The following is a 19,412-nucleotide window of genomic DNA, read 5'->3' as shown; positions in this document are numbered from 1 at the left end:
CCAAGGCCAATTACCAGCTTGACCCACTGCACTTGTATGTTGCAAGTCTTTCCCCTACTTTTTGGCCTGATTTTCAGTTCCTCCATTCTTGAGGTTGGGGCTGGGACAGAAGGGAGCAAAGGCAACTACAAACTCACTTCCAGTGTTCTGGGCCCACGCAAAGGCTCATCCAGCATGTTGTGTAAATTAGAAAAAGCCTCCAGACTTGGATTTACGCTCTGCTTTGCATGGCCCTCTAGGGAGCAGAGAATGATGTTAGTGCACTGACAATGTCCCTGATCTGCCCCCAATGCTAGGGGTTTGGAGCAAGACCAATGTAGCACTCTTATGTCGCTGGTCACCTGCCTGGGACCTTCTGAGTAATTTCCATCCATGTCAAGGCCTCTTTATGCTACCAGAAAGGCATAAAAGGGCCTTAGCATAACTGAATATCAGGTCCTTCATCTCTGGCTCTAAGTTCTATGGGGTAAGATAAACGTTCTTTAATGTTTGGAATGCACCTCACGCATTGTAAGTGCTATCAGAAACAAATAAGAATATTAATAACTAAGATCAATGATAATTGTTGATCCTTCTCCCTACAATATGTTCAGACAGATTCACGTTTCCTGTATTGTTCTGTTTAAATAAAAAAAAAAAGTACAATAGCGATAAAGATTGTTTGGTTTGTTAAATAATCTTCTATTTAGTGAGACTCTTAAAGGACTGCACATAATGAAGGAAAGTTTCTCATTGGAAGCAGCATTTTAGTCAGGAGTGAATTCTAAAGCATTGAGGTCTTTTATGCCTTTAAATCATCACTTTTGAAATAGTCAATTATTTCTCCATTCTATGGGAGGCCCACATGAATATTCAAGCAATTTGATTATTCAGTGAAAAGTTCTTGGAGTTAAAACATATTCCGTTCTGCAGACACAAGTGACTACACCAGAATGCTTAACACTTTACAGTGCCCAGAGAGGGGAAAAAAAATGCTCCTTCTCAGTGAGCTGCACAGAGGCAAAGAAGAGTAAAATCTTTCAGCGTATCCTAGAATTGCCCCCTAACATGTTCACCATCTTTCCCCAGGGCAAAAAAAAAAAAAACATGCATGGACTCCACACACAAACAACAGCAATCTAAACTCTAATGTCTCCCAGCCGCAGCTTCTCCTGCCTGCTGCCAGCCAGATCCTGTGCCTTGTTTTCACTTATGACAGTTTTACACCAGTGGAACTACCTTGACTTCAATGGAGCTACTGCAGATATATACAGGTGTCAGTGACAGGAGAACCAGGCCCTTAAAGTTTGCATCCAGCAGGTCCCTCTCTAACCTCCAGAAACATCCATTTCTGGTCTCACCGGGCTAATTGCCCAGCCCAAGGGTGGAGATACAGGTTCCTTAGGGCAGGTAGATTTGAGATCAGTGAGAGACTGTGGCTGCAGGGAGGTGAAGTGAGTCAGGACTTGTATCAGGGAAGATTAGCAATTTGCTCCACCTCCCTACTGCCCATCACCCTTCCTGATGATACCAGAACCCTTGTGACAACCATCAACTGGCTGTGTTAGATCATAGAATATCAGGGTTGGATGGGACCTCAGGAGGTCATCTAGTCCAACCCCCTGCTCAAAGCAGGACCAATCCCCAGACAGATTTTTGCCCCAGATCTCTAAATGGCTTCCTCAAGGATTGAGCTCACAACCCAGGCCAATGCTCAAACCACTGACCTATCCCTCCCCTAAATAGATATCAGGGAACTAAACAATTCCTTAAGGTTTAAATGAAAGCCAACATCTTAGATACTCTTTTGGTACAGAAAATGTAGGGGTTTTTTTTAAATGTGAACTCTACAAGATTAACAAGCATGTAGTCCATTATCTATTGATCCACCAAGGAATCATTTATTGCATTCTGAATTTGCTGTGGTTTAATCCACAGAAGCAATTCTATCTCCTCATTCTTTCAGGTCAGCAATTAAATCTGTCATTTAATAAAACATGAGCTAAAATAAAGACACTTTGCAGATTTGTATTACAATACAGGATACTAAGCTGTATACAAAAGGATGGGGTAAATGGGAAGAAAAATCAAACTTATTTTTCTGACACACTTAGGGCCAAATTCATCATTGCTATAAATCCACTGAAGTGAATGCTATTGCATTAATGTTTCCATGTACGAAGTGCAAAACAAATACTTTCAATCCAAAAAGAATGTATTAGATTGAAGGGGGAAACAACCTAAAAGAAACAACAAAAGTAAAGTCTCAATGAGAAAGAGCAGTGTGTGTGGTCTCCACAGCAAATCTGAGAATAAAATATAGCTGTACTGTGTTCACCGGGTGAGCTCCGAAATTTAAAGGTTCAGCACAGAGGGGAAAAAAGACTGTAGAGATTCTGACATCATGGCTTAATTCCACTCTCTCTGTCTAAAAGCCATAACAATAGTATATAAAAATCATGAGTGTTGAAAGGCATCTGATATACCACATAGTGCACAGTTGCAATTTCTTAGGGGCAATGTATTTTACCAGCAGTTCTTAACCATGCCATTTTCTAAATAGCAACCTCTACATCTAAATTCATGTACTCTGGCAGCAAGCACGTTGTGTTTTCTAGAGTCCGCCCTCAGAGTTTCTAGGTATACTAAGGGAGGGTTTATGAGGACATTTTAAATGGGTTGCTACACCCTGATGCAGATTTGTCAGCAGGTGCAATATAGTGTTGTTTCTCTGAATGCAAAAATAAAGTGCAGTGCCATGAGAGCTGTCGCTTATCTCTACAGCTGTTCAAACTTGAACATCACAACTGAGCCGGACCTGCAAACATTCTGTATGCAGGGCTACCAACTCTGGCTTCTTTAGCATTCACATGCAACCCCTGACTTGAGAGTATTGCGCCACACTGAAATGTTTTGCTCAGTTGAGCATTTGGAGCTTGGGAAAACTATCTCCTGTTTTTAAAAAGTCTGAATCAAGAATTAAAAACGTTTGGGACAGATAGTCAGCTGGTCTCAGTGGGCATAACTCCAGGGTTCAGCCCTCTCTTTTCACATGCCTGAAAGCATATGATTTATTTTACCCTTGGGTGAATGATTTTTGCCTCCAGACTAATGTGCACAATTAGTTTAAAAGATCTTGTAAAACAGAGTTCAGGAGGGATATAAAATAATGGTGTAGTTCTACACCTTCCCAAATACATAAAAACAGACTGAAGAATGAGGTTATAGCTAGGAGTTCTGCTTTGTTATCGTTTAAAAGACTAAATATGTTTCGTTGCGGCTGCAAGTGCATGAAATGCTATCAGTTTAGAGTAAATTGACACCATTACAGATATGTTGTGGCAATAATATTTCTCAATCAGTAACATGGTGAATGAAAAGCAATGTATCTTACTTCTAGATAGCTGATTTTCTTGTACACGCCACACTATATTCTAGCTTTACTCATTCTCCTTTAGTGGGGCAGAAGTGTTAATTACAGCAGAATTTGGCATTTTATGCGTTTGCCTACATATGGAGTTATTCCAGAATAGCTATTTCTGAATAATTCCTTGTGTGGACAGTTTTATTCCAGAATAAGAGTATTGTGTTCTGGTTTTGCAACTACTGTCTCTCTTGCCCCTAATTCAGAATAACCCTGTGCCTCCAAGTGAGTGTATTACAGGTTTTATCTCAGCAGAACAGGGAATTTATTCTTAAAATATACAAGAAGCCTCTTCCCTCCCTTCCCCCAAGAGATCAACTGCTTCAAAAGGAATGAATTGGGCCACTCAAAAGGTAAAACATCCCACAAATTTATCCACCTATAAAACAGATTTAATATATCTATATCACCCCTTTTAATGAAAGCAAAAACAACTATCAACCTACAATAGTGTTAAAATCCCAGCTCTGAGCTGATCAGTGCAGGGCACTGAGGGCAGGTTCACACTTCAGTGGGGACTGATGCTCTTAGATCGATCCACCGGCAGTCGATTTAGTGGATCTAGTAAAGACCCACCAAATCAACTGCAGATTGCGCTCCAGTTGACCCCTGTACTCTACCCCCGACGAAAAGAGTAAGGTAAATCAATGGGAGATTTTCTCCCGTCGACCCATCACGGTGTAGACCCCACGGTAACTCGACCTAAGGTACGTGGACTCTAGCAACGTTATTCATGTAGCTGGAGTTGCATAGCATAGGTCGATTTACTGCAGTAGTGTAGACATAGTCCGAGTTGCCAAAGTGGATTTGCACCTCTTTTCCTGTACTCGTGGCTGTTCTGCTCCTTCTGAGATTGAAATGGACAGGAATTCTCTAGAGATCACTTGTCGATTTCACTTATCTCCTTCCTCAAGAACAGATTTCCAGAGGAGTAAACAGCTGGCATGATATTTAACTTAATTTATTTAGACATATATAATCGTGTCCACTCCTGCCTCTAAAAGAGAAAATTAAACTAGTTATATCCAGATATATACAGACTGGTCCAATGTCCCTTACTAAAACCCCATGACACTCAATCCCGTCCATCCCACACTAAGATTATGACCCTCCACTCCTATCTGCTAAGGAGATTAGTGCATCCACAAATCACAACAAACCCAACGCACTAGGGCAGTGGTTCTTAACCTTTACTGCAGCCTGCACCCCTTTGGTTCTCAAAATATGTTCTCGCACCCCTTAAACCTAGATATATTTGTTTGTATATTACAGTAATCATTTAAAAAAATGTATAATGTTAATAAATACATAGGTTTACTGAAACAAAGTAATTGTGCCTGCGCTTAATTTGTGTTTTCAACTATTTACCTTCTTAAAAAGAAAAAAAAATCTGGCACATCTTGCACCCCCAGGAATCTCACACCCACAGGGGGTGCGTGCACCCCAGGTTAAGAACCACTGCTCTAGGGTTATTCTACGTGGATCACTGAATTGTGGTTTATTTTTTATTTGGAAAGCTAATTGAGCCAAAAAAAATTGGGGAGAGGGGGAACGAAACATTTTGTGCATGTCAGCCTTGACAGTGTCCATTTAAGTGACATCTGCCAGGAGAATAGGATAATCCAATTTCTGCTGCAAGTTTGCATGGCCCCCTCATGAGCAATAATGGTGAAACTCAAATAGCCCTTCAGCGTAGCAGAATCAATATAACCTTTTCATTATTGTGAAGCAACTCGCTATTGATTGCAAGGAAACCTCTCTGCTCCCCCAGGAAAGCCTCTTAATACATTGACAGTTCAGCAGCAGGAATTTATTCCAGACACAACAACATGGGGGAGAGGGGAGGGAGGGAGACAATGCCCATTTTGGTATGGAAGCCAGAATTTGAACTGCTCACATTTTATATACAAAAACTAGCCACTATAAACAAGAAGCAAATTTCTACTCCCTTTTATGCCAATGTAAAACTTGCTGTAAATTCATCCGCATCCTTCAGCTAAACTTGATGTAAATCCGGACTACCCATCAGCAGACCTTGCCCTTAACCATCCTACATTTTAAATAAACACAGAACTAGGGAGACCAGTTCTGCTCCATTTACACGTCATGCAATCCTACTGACTTTCATGGGGCATAACTGAGGACAAAATGTTTTCCAGGTTGTCTAGTGCTATAAAAAAAAAGTGCTAGTACTTAAGTACAATCACCCGCGACAAGGAGTAAAAACTACTGTCCACCATGACAAAATACTTTTATTTAAAACTGGAGGTAGAACATAACAAGAACGCTTCAGCAAACATCAGCAGTAACCTCTTATTAAAGTAAAGCAGAACCTTATCAGCGTTCAGAAAATACAATGCTGGGTTTAGCAGGCCAATGCTCAAACCACTGAGCTATCCCTCCCAAGTGCTGTAAGTTATAAAATCATATACAAAAATCAAACAATAAAGGGGGGCAAAGTGGCAGGGGGGTGGGGGAAATCACAACTAAGTTCATAATAAAAGTTTAAAGAACGGGAAAAACATTGTGCCAACCTTTGTTTTCCTTGGAGCTCGTCAGAAAGCACACGTGTAATCTCTAACAGCAATAACATGGAAGCATTGGACACCTCAATGCTTTTTTTAAAAACCAGCTGTTTGATATGCAAATATTAAGCAGAGAGCACCAAGCAACAGTTTTCTGGTGACCCATCACTGAAGAGGTCTACCTGCTGGCATATAAAGGCCCATGCCCTAGAAAAGTGTGATCTTTGAAGAAGAAGAAAAAAAGAAAAAGAAAAAAAAAGCCTCTCCAATATAATCTGAAATGACCAAAAGGTAGAAGCAAAGAAATAATAATAATAAAAAAAGCTGTTTGCCATGTTAGGCCTAACTTCCTTTTCCCACAATTACGGAGCAGCTCGGAACACGCTAGATGGGTGTGAGTACATTCCAGCGAGCAGACACACTCTCTCTCGCTTTCTCTCCCCTGCTTGCCAAACTCACCAGCGTGTGAACTTGGGTGTCGGATTTCAGGGACCGATGCTGGCTTTACCTTTCCGTCCCCTGCTCAACTCCTCCCAGGCAGACCCTCCCCCCATAACCCAGATTGTGGTGGGAAATGTTTAAAAGTGCCAGGCAAGAAACTTACTCTGATCGTCCTGAGCGATTATGTGATCCCGCTGCTGTCAGGGCAGCGAAGGCGTTGAAGTCTGTTTTAGCACCACCCCTGGGAGCTAGCCTGACAAGGCTTCTGTCTGCACGGCTTGTATGAGAAGAAGGCGTGCCCTGAGTGCCTGCACACGGATGTGAGGCACTAACCTCGGGCAAATCTTGCTTGTGACTCAACTGCAGGTACTAACTGCTAAATACACACTCTGCCCTTTGTTAAAGGCTCTGCCCTGTTTGATGTTCTGCACACAGGCTAACAGCTGTGTGGTAGCAGTGTCAGGCTTAATAAAATGTGATCAGCTGCTGCAGGTTATCTGCACCAATTTAAGTCCCTCTTTTAGCATGGGGGGTTGCATTGATTAACCTACCAGGATAGTATCTAGACAGAGATACCACTTAGTATGCTTGGGTTGGTATTTCGGCATTCAGGGTTACTTTTTGTGTTTGTAGTACTCTGTGTTGCATTTAACAATCATTTCTATGTAACTATATGTTTTATTGCATTACCACCAGACCTCTGAGCCTGCCAAAGGCCAAACATGGGGCACAGTGAGTGACAAAGACCCATAAGACACCAAAAATTATTCAGGCAGGAAACTTAAAATGCCATGATAGCCCTTTTTTTAGTGTAAATGATTCTTCCTCTGGTCCCTGACTCTTTATGTCTGATTTAAATGATTTTCTATAATAAAAGCAAGGGGGTGCCAAATATGTTAGCAATTTTGAGAACAAAATGAGTAATTTCTCTCCAAATGTGGTAAAGTTGAGAGGTATGCATATCATCCGCTCCACAGGTGGCACCATGCATGGGTGGTGTTCAAATAGCCACCACTTTAGCAAAACAAAATAAAGTCAAAAAACATTTTCCTTGACTCTTATATGCCCATTAAAAGGAACATAGTCAAAAGGTCTGTAATAGCAGAGCAAAGGGTGAATCCTTATTTCCTTGATTAGTTTCATTGTGTGACCCCCAGTACTTGTGTTATGTGAAAGGGTAAATAACACTTCCTTGTTCTCTTGCTCCACACTATCTGTGATTATACAGACCTCTATCATTACCCCCCTTAGTCATCTCTTTTCCAAACTGAATAAGCCTTTCTAATCTCTATTCATATGGAAGCTGTTCCATAACCTTAATCATTTTTGTTGCCCTTCTCTGTACCTTTTCAATTTCCTATACATCTTTCTTGGAGATGGGGTGACCAGAACTGCACGCAGTATTCAAGGTGTGGGTGTACCAAGGATTTATATAGTAGCATTATGATATTTACTATCTTATCATCTATCCCTTTCCTAATGGTTCCTAACATTTTGTTAGTTTAAACAAAACAAACAAACAAACAAAAAAACCCACTGAACACGTTTTCTGAAAACTATCCACAGTGACTCCAAGATCTCTTTACTGAGTGGTAACAGCTAAATTAGACTCCATCATTTTGTATGTGTAGTTGGGATTATGCATTACTTTGCATTTATCAACATTGATTTTCATCTGCCATTTTGTTGCCCAGTCACCCAGTTTAGTGAGATTCCTTTTGTAACTCTTTGCAGTCTGCTTTGGACTTAACTATCTTGAGTAATTTTGTATCATCTGCAAGTTTTGACACCTCACTGTTTACCCTTTTCCCAGATCATTTAGACTCCTAAAAGGAGTCTTTCTTGGTGTTAATATAAGTCCTTGAGTTGCTCTTTGTGGCATCTCAGAAGGAAATAAGACAGAATGCAAGCAGAAAGGAACATCTTGCAGCTCAGTCTCAGAACAACATAGTTAGTCTCAGCCCGTGGGAGACCCAGCTTTCATGTCCGTGTGTCCAACATTGATCTGTAATCCCTCTGGGGGTGGCACCTGGATTCTGCAATACAGTTGTGTTTCTGAGAAAGAAGACTGTAGTATTATCAGAAGTAAAGGCTGAGAGATTCAGAACAAAGCACTGCCCTAAACATTCAACCCGTTCATCTACTTCTTATCAGTCTTTGAAATCATTAAGGAATAGCAGTCTTTTAGATTACAAGATCTTTGGGACATGGACTGTCATTTACTAAATGTATATACAGTATCTAGCACAAGTCAGGGGTCCTGACCTGCTTGAGGACTTTAGATGTTTCTACTATAATATAAATAATATATTTCTATCTAAAGCATCTGTAAAAATGGCACCGTCTTACCCCATGGACCTGCTGTATGGGAGGGATAGCTCAGTGGCTTGTGCATTGGCCTGCTTAAACCTAGGGTTATGAGCTCAATCCTTGAGGGAGCCGTTTAGGAAACTGGGGTAAAAATCTGTCTGGAGATTGAGCAGCAGGTTGGACTAGATGACCTCCTGAGGTCCTTTCCAACCCTGATATTCTATGATTGTCTAACTAGTCAATATGGGAGGAGAAAGCATATTCTTATGGAATACTGTCCCACTAAGTATACAAAGTCACTAGTTAGCACATAGATAAGAGGCCTGTATATTCTATAGCCTCACTATATTGTAATCAATCAGAGTAATAACTATTGCATTCAGAACAAAATTGGAGTAGCATGAGGAACTCAGCCTACATGATCACAGTGGTCTCTCCTGGTCATAGAATCTCTGAATATAGTTTGCTTTAGGCCATGCAATAAAGTTGTTACAGTATGGTGTGACCTAAAACAAACTATATGACAAACACCGGGAAATATGATAATAACAAATGAGAGAAAGAGGAGCTTAAGGAGGCTGGTTTACACTATGTGTTAATGCACATTAACTTTTCAACTTCTGAAACCTGGGTTCAAATCCATCTCCCAGCACAACTGAAAATGAATTTGCTGGCCTCACCTTAGTCCACTCAAGCAGCAGCCCAGGACTGAGACAGTGAAATGTATTCTAGATCAGTATATTATGCAATGCTGTGAAGGGACGTTTGATGGTAGGATGAAGAAACTTGCATCACACCACTACTAACTGGTACATGTGAGACCCCAAGCAAAGTTACTCTCCATTTTAAAAATAAAAACATGAGGAAGAGAGAGAGGCAGAGCTGTGGGAAAGGAAAAGCAATAACAGTAAATAAGAAACAAGTGTTTTGATTATCTCACTTTCTTACTTTATTTATTTATTTTTCTACTTACTACATAAAAGGAAATAATTGTATCTTGGGGCTCTCATGAAAAATCTTCACTTAGGAGTTATAGTTTTCCTGGAATTCATTGATAAAATTGCAGCCTTCCATATAATAGCATAATTGTCTATTGGTGTGAGTTCAGAGCTCAGAACTGACCAGGAGCTCAGATACCATGGTGATGAGCATGGTATAAATACCTAGATAGATTGAGGAGGACTGTACATATAATACAACTGTATGTGGGAGATCAGAAAACTAACTGCCAAATTCTCTGCTGACTTACCCGTGGAAAACTCCATTAGAATCTGTTGATGTTTGCCCACTAATGCCACTGGTGAAACTGGTTTGAACTAGCATTGATGAAGCGCTAGAATTTTGCCTTTTTGCCTTTTCTATTTACAATGCTGGACCTAATGGTGAGTGAGTGGTACCTGTGGCACATTTTTGGTTTCCATTAAAGTCTCTTGGTGGTTAATTCTTTGGGGTCCTTTGCCTTTGTCCTCTGCCATCCTGTCACCCCTCCTCGCCCTCAAAGAGCCAAAAACGGTGGGAAAGAAGAGGTGCATAGGAATTTCCACAGTGGATCAGACCCTTGGTCCATCTAGCCCAGCAGCCTGCCTCTGACAGCAGCCAGTATGCTTCGGAGGAAGGTACAAGAAACACTACAGTAGGTAGATGTGGGATAATCAGTCCCCCATGAGTGTATTATCCTAATCCCTCATAGAGTTTGGGTAAACTCTGGAGCATGAAGTTGTATATCCCTTTTAATGCTCTTTTTTAGGATTAACGATTATAATTCTTGTTTATCTCATTGAGAGAGAGAATAGTGGGGCACAAACTAGGTTGGGAAAGAAAAAAAAAGTAGGGTTACAAGTCAGGGGAGAAAGGGGGAAAACAGAATGGGAGAAGTAGGGCAGGCAGAGTGAAGGGGAGCGAGAGAAGAGGCAGCTACAGGTGGGGAGAAGTGGACTCCAGTGAAAGTGAGGGGAGCAGAGAAGTGAGGAGCAGGGTTGAAAGAAATGAAGGATAAGAGGAAGAACAAAACAAGAAGGATATGAAAGAAAAGAGGTGAGAAATAAATACAAAGGAAGAAGAGGGCAGTGAAATTCTCAAAGCTGGAAGAAACGGGGCAGAGACCCAGCCATGGGGTAGCTTTCAGGTGGGAGGAGGGGTGTAGGGGACAATGTGAGGCTGAGGTGGATGGACCTAGCCACCCAAGTCCAAGCTTGCCTGACCCCCAAGTCTGAACTCAGGCAGCTAGCCTGAGCCGCCAAGCATGCAGCAACATCCACACTGCTCTTTTTAATGCGCTCCCATGAGCAAAGTTAGCATGAGTCCATCTACCCATGCTGGGAACCCCACTTCCGTGCTGCAGTGTAGACATACCCAGAGATGCTCCACTCATTCTTCACGTCTCAGGCCTGGTAGATCTTGGCTGGGGGCCTGAATAGATTTACATGACAAACTGTGTGGAGCAGCTGCTATTGTTTTGTAGAGAGGTGGGGTGTGTCTGGAGAAACAAAAGGTCACCTGCAAAGGGGCAGAACAGATGGGGGCAGGTTGTAGCGGGGTCTCAGTTCGTTGTTATAGACTGTCTAGAGCTCCCTGCCTTAGTAAGAAGCACAGACAACACTGTGATGGCTGATTCTAGTATGCAGTTTTAACATGCAGGACCCCTGCTGACTCTGTTTTTTTGTTTGTTTGTTTGTTTGTAATTGAGTGGGTTCAGAGAGGCATGCAAAGTGGAATAGCTGCAAGTAAACTTTCATAATCCTTCTGGGCAATTGGTCGAAATGCACATGCTATGTCCAGGACTGAGGGATTATCAGCTTCTTATAGTTCTGTGTAAATTATATCTGGAGTTTGTTTACTGTCTGCATTTACAATTGCACCGTCACTACCACTGGCAGATGGTCTCTCACCCACATCCTGAACAGCTTTATTCTTTTGGTTTCATTTGGGCTTCTACACGTAGTGCTGGGTGTGTCCTTTTTTATGGCAGTTCCAACACTGCTCACCTGTGAAATGACAGCTGCTCACTTCCGCTCATGTGGCATGCATCACTCTTCCCACAGGTCATTTCCCCTGGTACGTTTTTTTCCCTGTAGTCTCCACAGTAACAACCAGTGCTTGTGAGCAGATGAAATCAAACTCTGTTGGCAAACACTTCGGTAAGACCCCCTGCTTCAAAACAGACACTCTATGATCCCTTAAAGCCTCCTCCAAATTGGCTTAAAATTCACAGTGCTTCAATTCTGTCATGTAGACATTTACTGACGCTGCAGGTTACTGGTTCCATTTATATTGCTGGAAATGTTCTGCTTTGACAAGAGACTTTAGAGACAAGTACCTTCACAAAAAAGTTCTAATTTCTGGATACCTTTTCTTTTTTAGTTTGAATTGGCTGTGAGTACATGTAACAGTCCATATGTTCTGCTTCCGTGGATCTCTTAAACAAAAGGAATGTCCCTCACTCAAGGACCACCTCGGTTTCCTGCCTAAGTCTCTGCTAATTAAAATTAAGTATTATTTTCAAGAACAAGAAATGTGGATGGACCCTATTCTTTCCAGATACAGAGAAATGTCATACTGTACATAGTGACTAAACAATTACTTTAAAAAATGACTACAGTAAAAAAATAAATAGATCTCATGTATTGAATGAACCTTCTCTTAGAAGAAAGGTTGGATCTGAATTTATCATCCCTCTGAATAGAATATTTGCATTAACTATTATATTACACCACGCTAAAAGACAAACACATTATTTCACCTTTTCTTTGAGTACCCACATATTTGACTGAGTGTCCCCAGGCAACTGCTGACTGAATCCTAAGATAAGTTTTCCTTCTCTTTAAGAGCAGTTTGCAGCCATCTCTCTCCCCTTATATATTACTTGACTACTGATCCTTTATCTGGTCCAAACTACTATCTTCTCCCCATTCAAATCCCTCTTTAATGCTTTCTCTACATTGGAAAAAAATTGCATTTGAATAATTAAATTAATTTTAATTCAATCTAGTTAATCCAATGCAAGCCCCCTAGTGAAGACTCACATAAACAAATTTAATTCTGGCTTAAATTAGTTTAGCTTAATTTTGTAATTTCCTGATGCAAGCTAAATTGATTTATATTCAATCTAGTTAAACTGATGAAAACCCCTCATGCAAACTCCTAAAACTGGTTTAACTCTGGTTTAAATCAGGTTAGTGTAAATTACTAAATTAAGATAAACAGATTAAGCAAGAGGTGAACTAGTTTAAGTGCATCTACATTAGGGGTTTGCACCAGTTTAGCTAGACTGATTATAAATCAATGTAATTAAACCAATGCAACTTTTCTAATGTAGACAGAAGAAGATTTACTTCTTCCTGAATATGTTTAAGAAGTCAGTCAATAATTATTATTAAAATCTCAGAAATTAAACCATCCAGAAATGCACATGCCTAAAAACTGAGTAATGACATAATCTCACCAATGTAATTTTTACTCTCTATCCTCCTATCCCATGATTTATAGTTTCCCATTTGCTCTTGCCTCATCACCTCTCAAATTCAATTGCTAGATCCTCGAGGCATAAACTGCATCTTTCGGTTTGCCCTGTAAAGCATTTAGCATGTTCCTGGGCACTGTAAAAATAAACAAAAACAATTCCTGACTCACAATCATTATTTTAAGACCAATTCTCTGAAAACAAGATTTATTTAATTTAGAAAATATACATTAGATTGAAAATCAGGGTGAATGCATCAATTCTGGGTAACAGACTCATTAGGTAGGCCACATTTTTGGAAATCAAATTTTTTTATCCGAAAGCTGATAAAACCAATAAATGGTTTGCAGGGCCAGCTCTAACTTTTTTTGCCGCCCCAAGCAAAAAAGAAGAGCGCCGCCCCGCCGCAGCCCCACCCCACGAGCGCTGCCGAACCCCCGCTCCCCTGAGCACCACGCCGCCCAAAGCCCTGCCCCCTGAGCGCCATGCCGCCCCTCCAAGTGCCACCCAAAGCCCCGCCCCCCGCACGCTGCACTGCCCAAGCCCCGCCCGAAGCCCCGCCACCCCGAGCGCCATGCCTCCGAAACAAAAAAAACCCTCCAGCGTTTCCCCGACGAACCAAAAAACAAAAACAAAAAAACCGGCGTGCCGCCCTGCCCCAAGGTGCAGCCCCAAGCACATGTTTTTGTGTTTTAATTTCCAGATGAAAAAAACATTATTTTTTTTTGAGGAAGGAAGCCACTTCCCAGGAAAATTTCCATTTAATAGAAAACCCATATTTCCCTCAGAAAAAAGTTTAAATGGAAAATTTTCAACCAGCCCTAGTCGTGCACCTCCAGAAAACGTTTTTGAATAAACGTTTGGGCTAGTATCTGAAATATTTGACATTCACAAACATTTTCATGACTAAATCAGTGACTGTCCTGATAGCTGCAGATGGGGAATATGAGCCAACAAACAACAGCCGAGAAAATCTACCATATTCAATCACTGCCATATTTAGACAAGACCTCTTGTAACTTTGCCGGCAGACAGATTGATACATGTCACAATTAGAGATGTTTTAGTGATTAAACCATTGAGTTAATTAGGACAGAGTGAAAGAGAAAGAAACTGAATAATTATCATCACTCCCCAGCAATTGTCATCAGAACTAGCGTGTGCCATGTGACGTGTTATAAACTTTGCTGTAAGAAAGGTCCAGATTTGATTAATTAGGCAGAACCAAAAAGTTTCCATGCAGCTACAAGACATTCGTGTTGTTATCACGCCTGAGAAACATTCAAAGTCTGAGCAGAGTATTAGAATAGCATATTTCAAATGTTACATCATTTAACTACAGGCGCTTGGCACTTATGTCATTTGGCACTTATGTAACACGTTTGGGTCCTGATTCACCACCAGCTTGCACCTTTCGGAGTCATTAATGCTTGTGCAATGTAAAGGGCAATAACTGGCCACCCTGGATGCTGTTTTTTAAATTGCTGCCTCTGCCCCAGCACCACCACTCCTCCCCTCCCCGCCACACCAACCAGGCTCTGGGACCTTAAAGGGTATCCCCATACCCACAGCAATGGCTTGGAACAGTGCATCCCAAAGGTACTTTTGAGGAGGGTGTTGCCCCATGAAGCAAACAGACACACACACCAGCTACAAGGCTAGTGCTGAAAGCTGTTGCACCACTGCAGCTCTGGTCTGGCCACTTCTTTCGCAGCTCTCCGGGAGAAAGAGGATGACTGCCACTTTAAATGGACTCCTTAGTCCCTCCAAGACACACACCAGCCACTGCACAAGAGTATCTCCTGCCCGGCTGCCCCATTCTTCCAATATCTTTCTGAATTGATAGTTTACATCCATTTCTACTGGAGTAGATGACGCCACAAGGTTAGGGTTGCCATTGGACAAATTCCTGGAGATTTCATCACATGACATAATCCTTAATTAAAGACTAATCTTGAATTCCTGGAGACTCCAAGACAATCCTAGAGGTTTGGCAACCCTACACAAGGTGCAAGGCCATGGAAAATCAAGTCCAATACCTAACTATCCCAAAGCACTTTACAAAGGTGGCAAATACCATTGTCCCTAGAGAGGAACTGAAGACTCTGAGAAGTTAGGGTCAAAATTGGAAAACTTGAGTGACTAAAGTTCAGTGTCTAAATCAACATGGCCTGTTCAGAGGATGCTGCTCCTGTTAACTTCAGTGCAAGTTATGGGTGCTAAGCACCTCTGAAAATTAGGCCACTTTATTTCAGGTGCTTAGCACAGTCCACTCCTGTTGGCAACTTTTCGCCTTAACCTCACTCTGTCTTAAAGATAATACTTTGGTTGTTTTATGATACAGTTTTAGGGAATTGATTTTTCTGTAGTCTAAATGGCTGTAAACCAGCATACAGAGTCATCACCCCAAGAGGGGAAAATAAAGGCTCAGTTACAGGTCTCTTCAGGGCTTGCTGTAGTTCCAAAACACAAACTCAAAATCAGAACCAATCAGCTCAAGCTACTGGGTGATAATTACCCAAGGCCTTTCCAGCTTTGAGAAGAGAGAGGATACAGTATTACCCTGTGATCCATAGATTGTGAGGCCAGAAGGGACCATCAGATCATCCAGGCTTATCTGTAACACACAGACCATAGAATTTCATCCAGTTCCTCTTATTGAGCCCCAAACTTGTGTTTGATTAATGTATATCTTCTATGGCCCATGTCTTTGATAGCTTCCTTTTACCTTTTCCTTTTATAATTCATCCCAGGTCAGCCATGTAATAGGCACAAATCTGGTAATCCCTTATTTGTCAGCCAACCCCTACACTTCATTGCAGGTGCCTGACTTTAGGCACTCCAATTTGTACATTTTGGCCAACACTTTTACTTAAGTGGGGATACACCAGATGGGCTGCCAGGGAGCTGGATATCTTGGGGAACCTGGGAGTTTTTGTTTTGGTTTTCCCAACGGAAAGATCAAAACTTCTGGAAACATTGAAAAAGTTCATGTTCTAATCTAGTCTAGTCTATATGCATTTTTATACCAGTCTTGTCATCATAGTTTCTGAGTGCTTTCCAAAGGCGTATTAAGCAATAACTTAAGCAACATATTTTGTGGAAGCTGAATTTCTGATGGAATGGTTTTCCAGCAGAAAATTCCTGACCAGCTCTCTTTGGCAGACCAAAGAATCTGGCCCATATTGTAAAGATAATTCAGTGTCTATTAATCCCCATGAGAGAAGTATTACAATGCCCATTTACAGACTGAGCCATAGAAAGGTTAACTAAGCCATAGAAGGTTAACAAATAGAGTACTCTAATTTGGCAAAGACCTAACAAGATCCAGTGGCTGGAAGTTGAAGCTAGACAAATTCAAACTCAAAATAAGGTACAAATCTTTTAACAGTGAGGGCAATTAACTGTCGGAAAAGTATTTCCAGAGGATTTAAATAATGGATATGTTGGATTCTTCATCACTTGAAATCTTGGAATGGATGTTTTTCTAATTGATATGCTCTAGTTCAAGCACAAGTTACTGAGTTTGATGCAGGGATTTCAGCATGAATAACTATGCTCTGTATTATTCAGGATGTCAGTCTAGATGATTAGAATGGTTCCTTTTGGCATTAAAATCTTTGAAAGTGATTTAATTAAGATCCCCCACCCCCACGAGTCTGCAGCAGAGCCAGGAATAGAACCCAGATTTTCTGATTAGCAGTTCCAACTGTAATCACTTGACTGTACTAATGTAGCTTTGTCTGAGCCACTAGCTCCTTTATGTAAGTAGTTCCTCATATCTGCTCCCATACATATTACCAAATTGTGACAATCTATACCCTATGTTCACCACTCTTACAAGACAATGATAAATTTTGTACAGAGTATACCTTGTGAGGTATAATTTGAAAACTCATAATTCACTGACCATTATTGCCGTGATAAAATGTGTGTAGCAACATTGTATGTAAAGATATAAGATTCTACTGTAGGACATTACTGAGACATGCTCCCAGGTTAGAAAAGGAGGCACAAACTAGTTCATCAGAGACAAAAGGCAAACTGACACCTCAGCCAGGTGTCAACAAAATCAGATGGGCGATCACCTGGGTAAGCAGCTATTCTTTAGCAGGAAGAAGAGCGTAGGTGAGAAATGTACATGTTGGCAAATAAAAAGCTGGGGGTTCCCATCCAAAACAGATTTACTGTTGCCAGTACCCAGCTGGAGATGATTTTCAAAGAAAATAAATGCTATAAAAAGGGAGAACAGAGGACACAATTCATCTCTCTTCTTTCCGCTCTTCTCATGGCATCAACAACATTTGAAAGACAAAGAGCATAATTAAACTGGAGGAGTGATCCTGGTTGAGAGATCCAGCCAGACTGTTGCAAGCATTCAGTGAGAAAAAACTTTTTGCTTCAAGTCCACTTAGGTCAAAGTCTACACTACCACTTATGTTGGCAAAACTTATGTCACTCAGGGATGTGAAAAAAACACCCTCCCTCAGCGACATAAGTTTCACCAGCATCAGTGGTAGTGTGCACACCATTATGTTAGTGGAAGAGCGTCTCCCGCTGACATAGCTACCACCACTTGTTGGAGGTTTTTTAATTATGTTGATGGGAGAGCTCTCTCTGGTTGGCATAGAGTGGCTACACTAGAGATGTTACAGTGGTGCATCAGTACAGCTGCGCCGCTGTAAGGTCTCTAGTGTAGACATAGCCTAAGCTTGTTAAGTTAGGTATTAGTTAGCGTTTTACCTTTTATTTCTTTGTAACCAATTCTGACTTTTATGCCTCATTGCTTGTCATCACTTAAAAAACTATCTTTCTGTAATTAATAAACTTATTTTATTGTTTTATCTAAACCTGTGTGTGTTTGGGAACCTCCATTTGAGTTAACAAGATGTGTGCATGTCATTAATAAAATGATGATCTTTCTATGAGTTAGTATTGTCCAAGAGGGTGCTGGGCAGAAAAAGACACATTTCTGGGGACATGTCTCAGACTTGGAGTTTGCTTGTGTTGCTCTGTAATATAATTCAGGAGTGACTGGCTAGCAGCACTCATGTCCTTCAGTTGGGAGTGATTTTGCATGCTTGAGGCTGTGCATGAACAAGCCCGGAATAGGTGCTCTCACAGCACAACAGTGTAAAAGGCCCCTCAGGTTAGAGAATTGAAGGGACACAGCTATTCAGCAGTCCAGATTGTACCCTGGGGAATGTCACACAAATGGATCCCTTTTTAACTGTAAAAGCATGATGAATCCCTTCGTTGCACCGAATACTCTCATTTTTTATGCCATATGCAGTAAAATGCTTTAAACTAGATTAAATCTTTAATACTAGAAAATGAGAGCTTTTTAATTAAACTTTGCTGGTCAATGGAAAATATTATTCAGTCTATGGAGTTCTGAGCAAAAGGAACTCTTCACTCATTGTAAAGATTAATCTAACAAGATTGTCAGGAAACCATGATCTTCTCAAAAAGAACCTCTAAATATATCTATGACTAATTCTGTGAAACTGCTGCAAGATAATGTTATTGTTAACAGATTCCAGATAATCATTTGCTGTGAGTAAGGATTACAGTGTAATGCGTGACAAAATATAATGTCAATTTTGACCTACCGCTCAACACTTCTACAAAGAGACCAAACTACTCCCCAGTGTACTCATACAGCGGAGGTCCTGGATTTATGAATTGGAAGTAATGAATATTGACCTCACTCTCAACAAGAAGCCTAGTGGTAAATGCTTGGACCAACTATTGATCCCTTTTCAACATTCAGGGAAATTAGATACATTGCAGCAGCCAGAGAAGTTCTAATGATGGGGGAAATTGCGTGCTAAATGTGAGGAATCAGCTACAGAAAAAAATCTGTGGAAAAGAGGTTGATGAAGCAATTAGGAGAGGTGTTGAGGGAACAGGAGTGGCAGTCCCCCTGGGAGCCTCATAAAAATTAGAGAGGAATGTGGAGCAATTTGAGTGGATAAGGCAGGGATATGTTAGAGACATGGCCTTACTACAAGCTACAAAGGCTGGAAAGGTGGCTGAGGAAGGTGCTGGAGACTGCAGGTGACTATAAACAACAGAAGCAAGGGGAGGGATTTATTGGGTAAAACGAAGTGATGCCCAGTTAGGAGGAAGAGGAGAAGGAGAAGGAGATTTGGCCAGAAAGGAACAGGTAAGGCTATAGAATCTGCAACACAGTGGGAGAGCTGCAAACTTTTGACACACAGTGGGCTGTAGCACTTCAGATTAAAAGGTTTAATAAATAGTAGAAATGACC

General features: G+C 41.1%; 1 protein-coding gene across 3 annotated transcripts in view; it reads right to left on the bottom strand.

Moving 5' to 3' along the window:
- RAB27B (RAB27B, member RAS oncogene family) overlaps window positions 1-19,412 on the bottom strand; it is a 140,929-nt gene that overhangs the window by 35,870 nt on the left and 85,647 nt on the right. Inside the window, exon 1 of one of the 3 annotated variants that reach the window (XM_039545089.1) lies at window positions 6,533-6,805. The exons of 1 other annotated variant lie outside the window; for it this stretch is intronic. Coding sequence is in view for 1 of the 2 variants with exons in the window: in XM_039545088.1 (XP_039401022.1) it covers window positions 5,938-5,996 (59 nt within the window). In the remaining variant the exon portion in view is untranslated. Of the gene's footprint in view, window positions 1-5,937; window positions 6,053-6,532; window positions 6,806-19,412 lie in introns of those variants that run through there. One more of the 3 variants, XM_039545088.1, reaches the window with a different exon arrangement.

Source organism: Mauremys reevesii, linkage group 6, assembly GCF_016161935.1.
Source record: "Mauremys reevesii isolate NIE-2019 linkage group 6, ASM1616193v1, whole genome shotgun sequence".
Taxonomy (NCBI): domain Eukaryota; kingdom Metazoa; phylum Chordata; order Testudines; family Geoemydidae; genus Mauremys; species Mauremys reevesii.
This window is presented reverse-complemented; position numbering and strand designations above follow the sequence as displayed.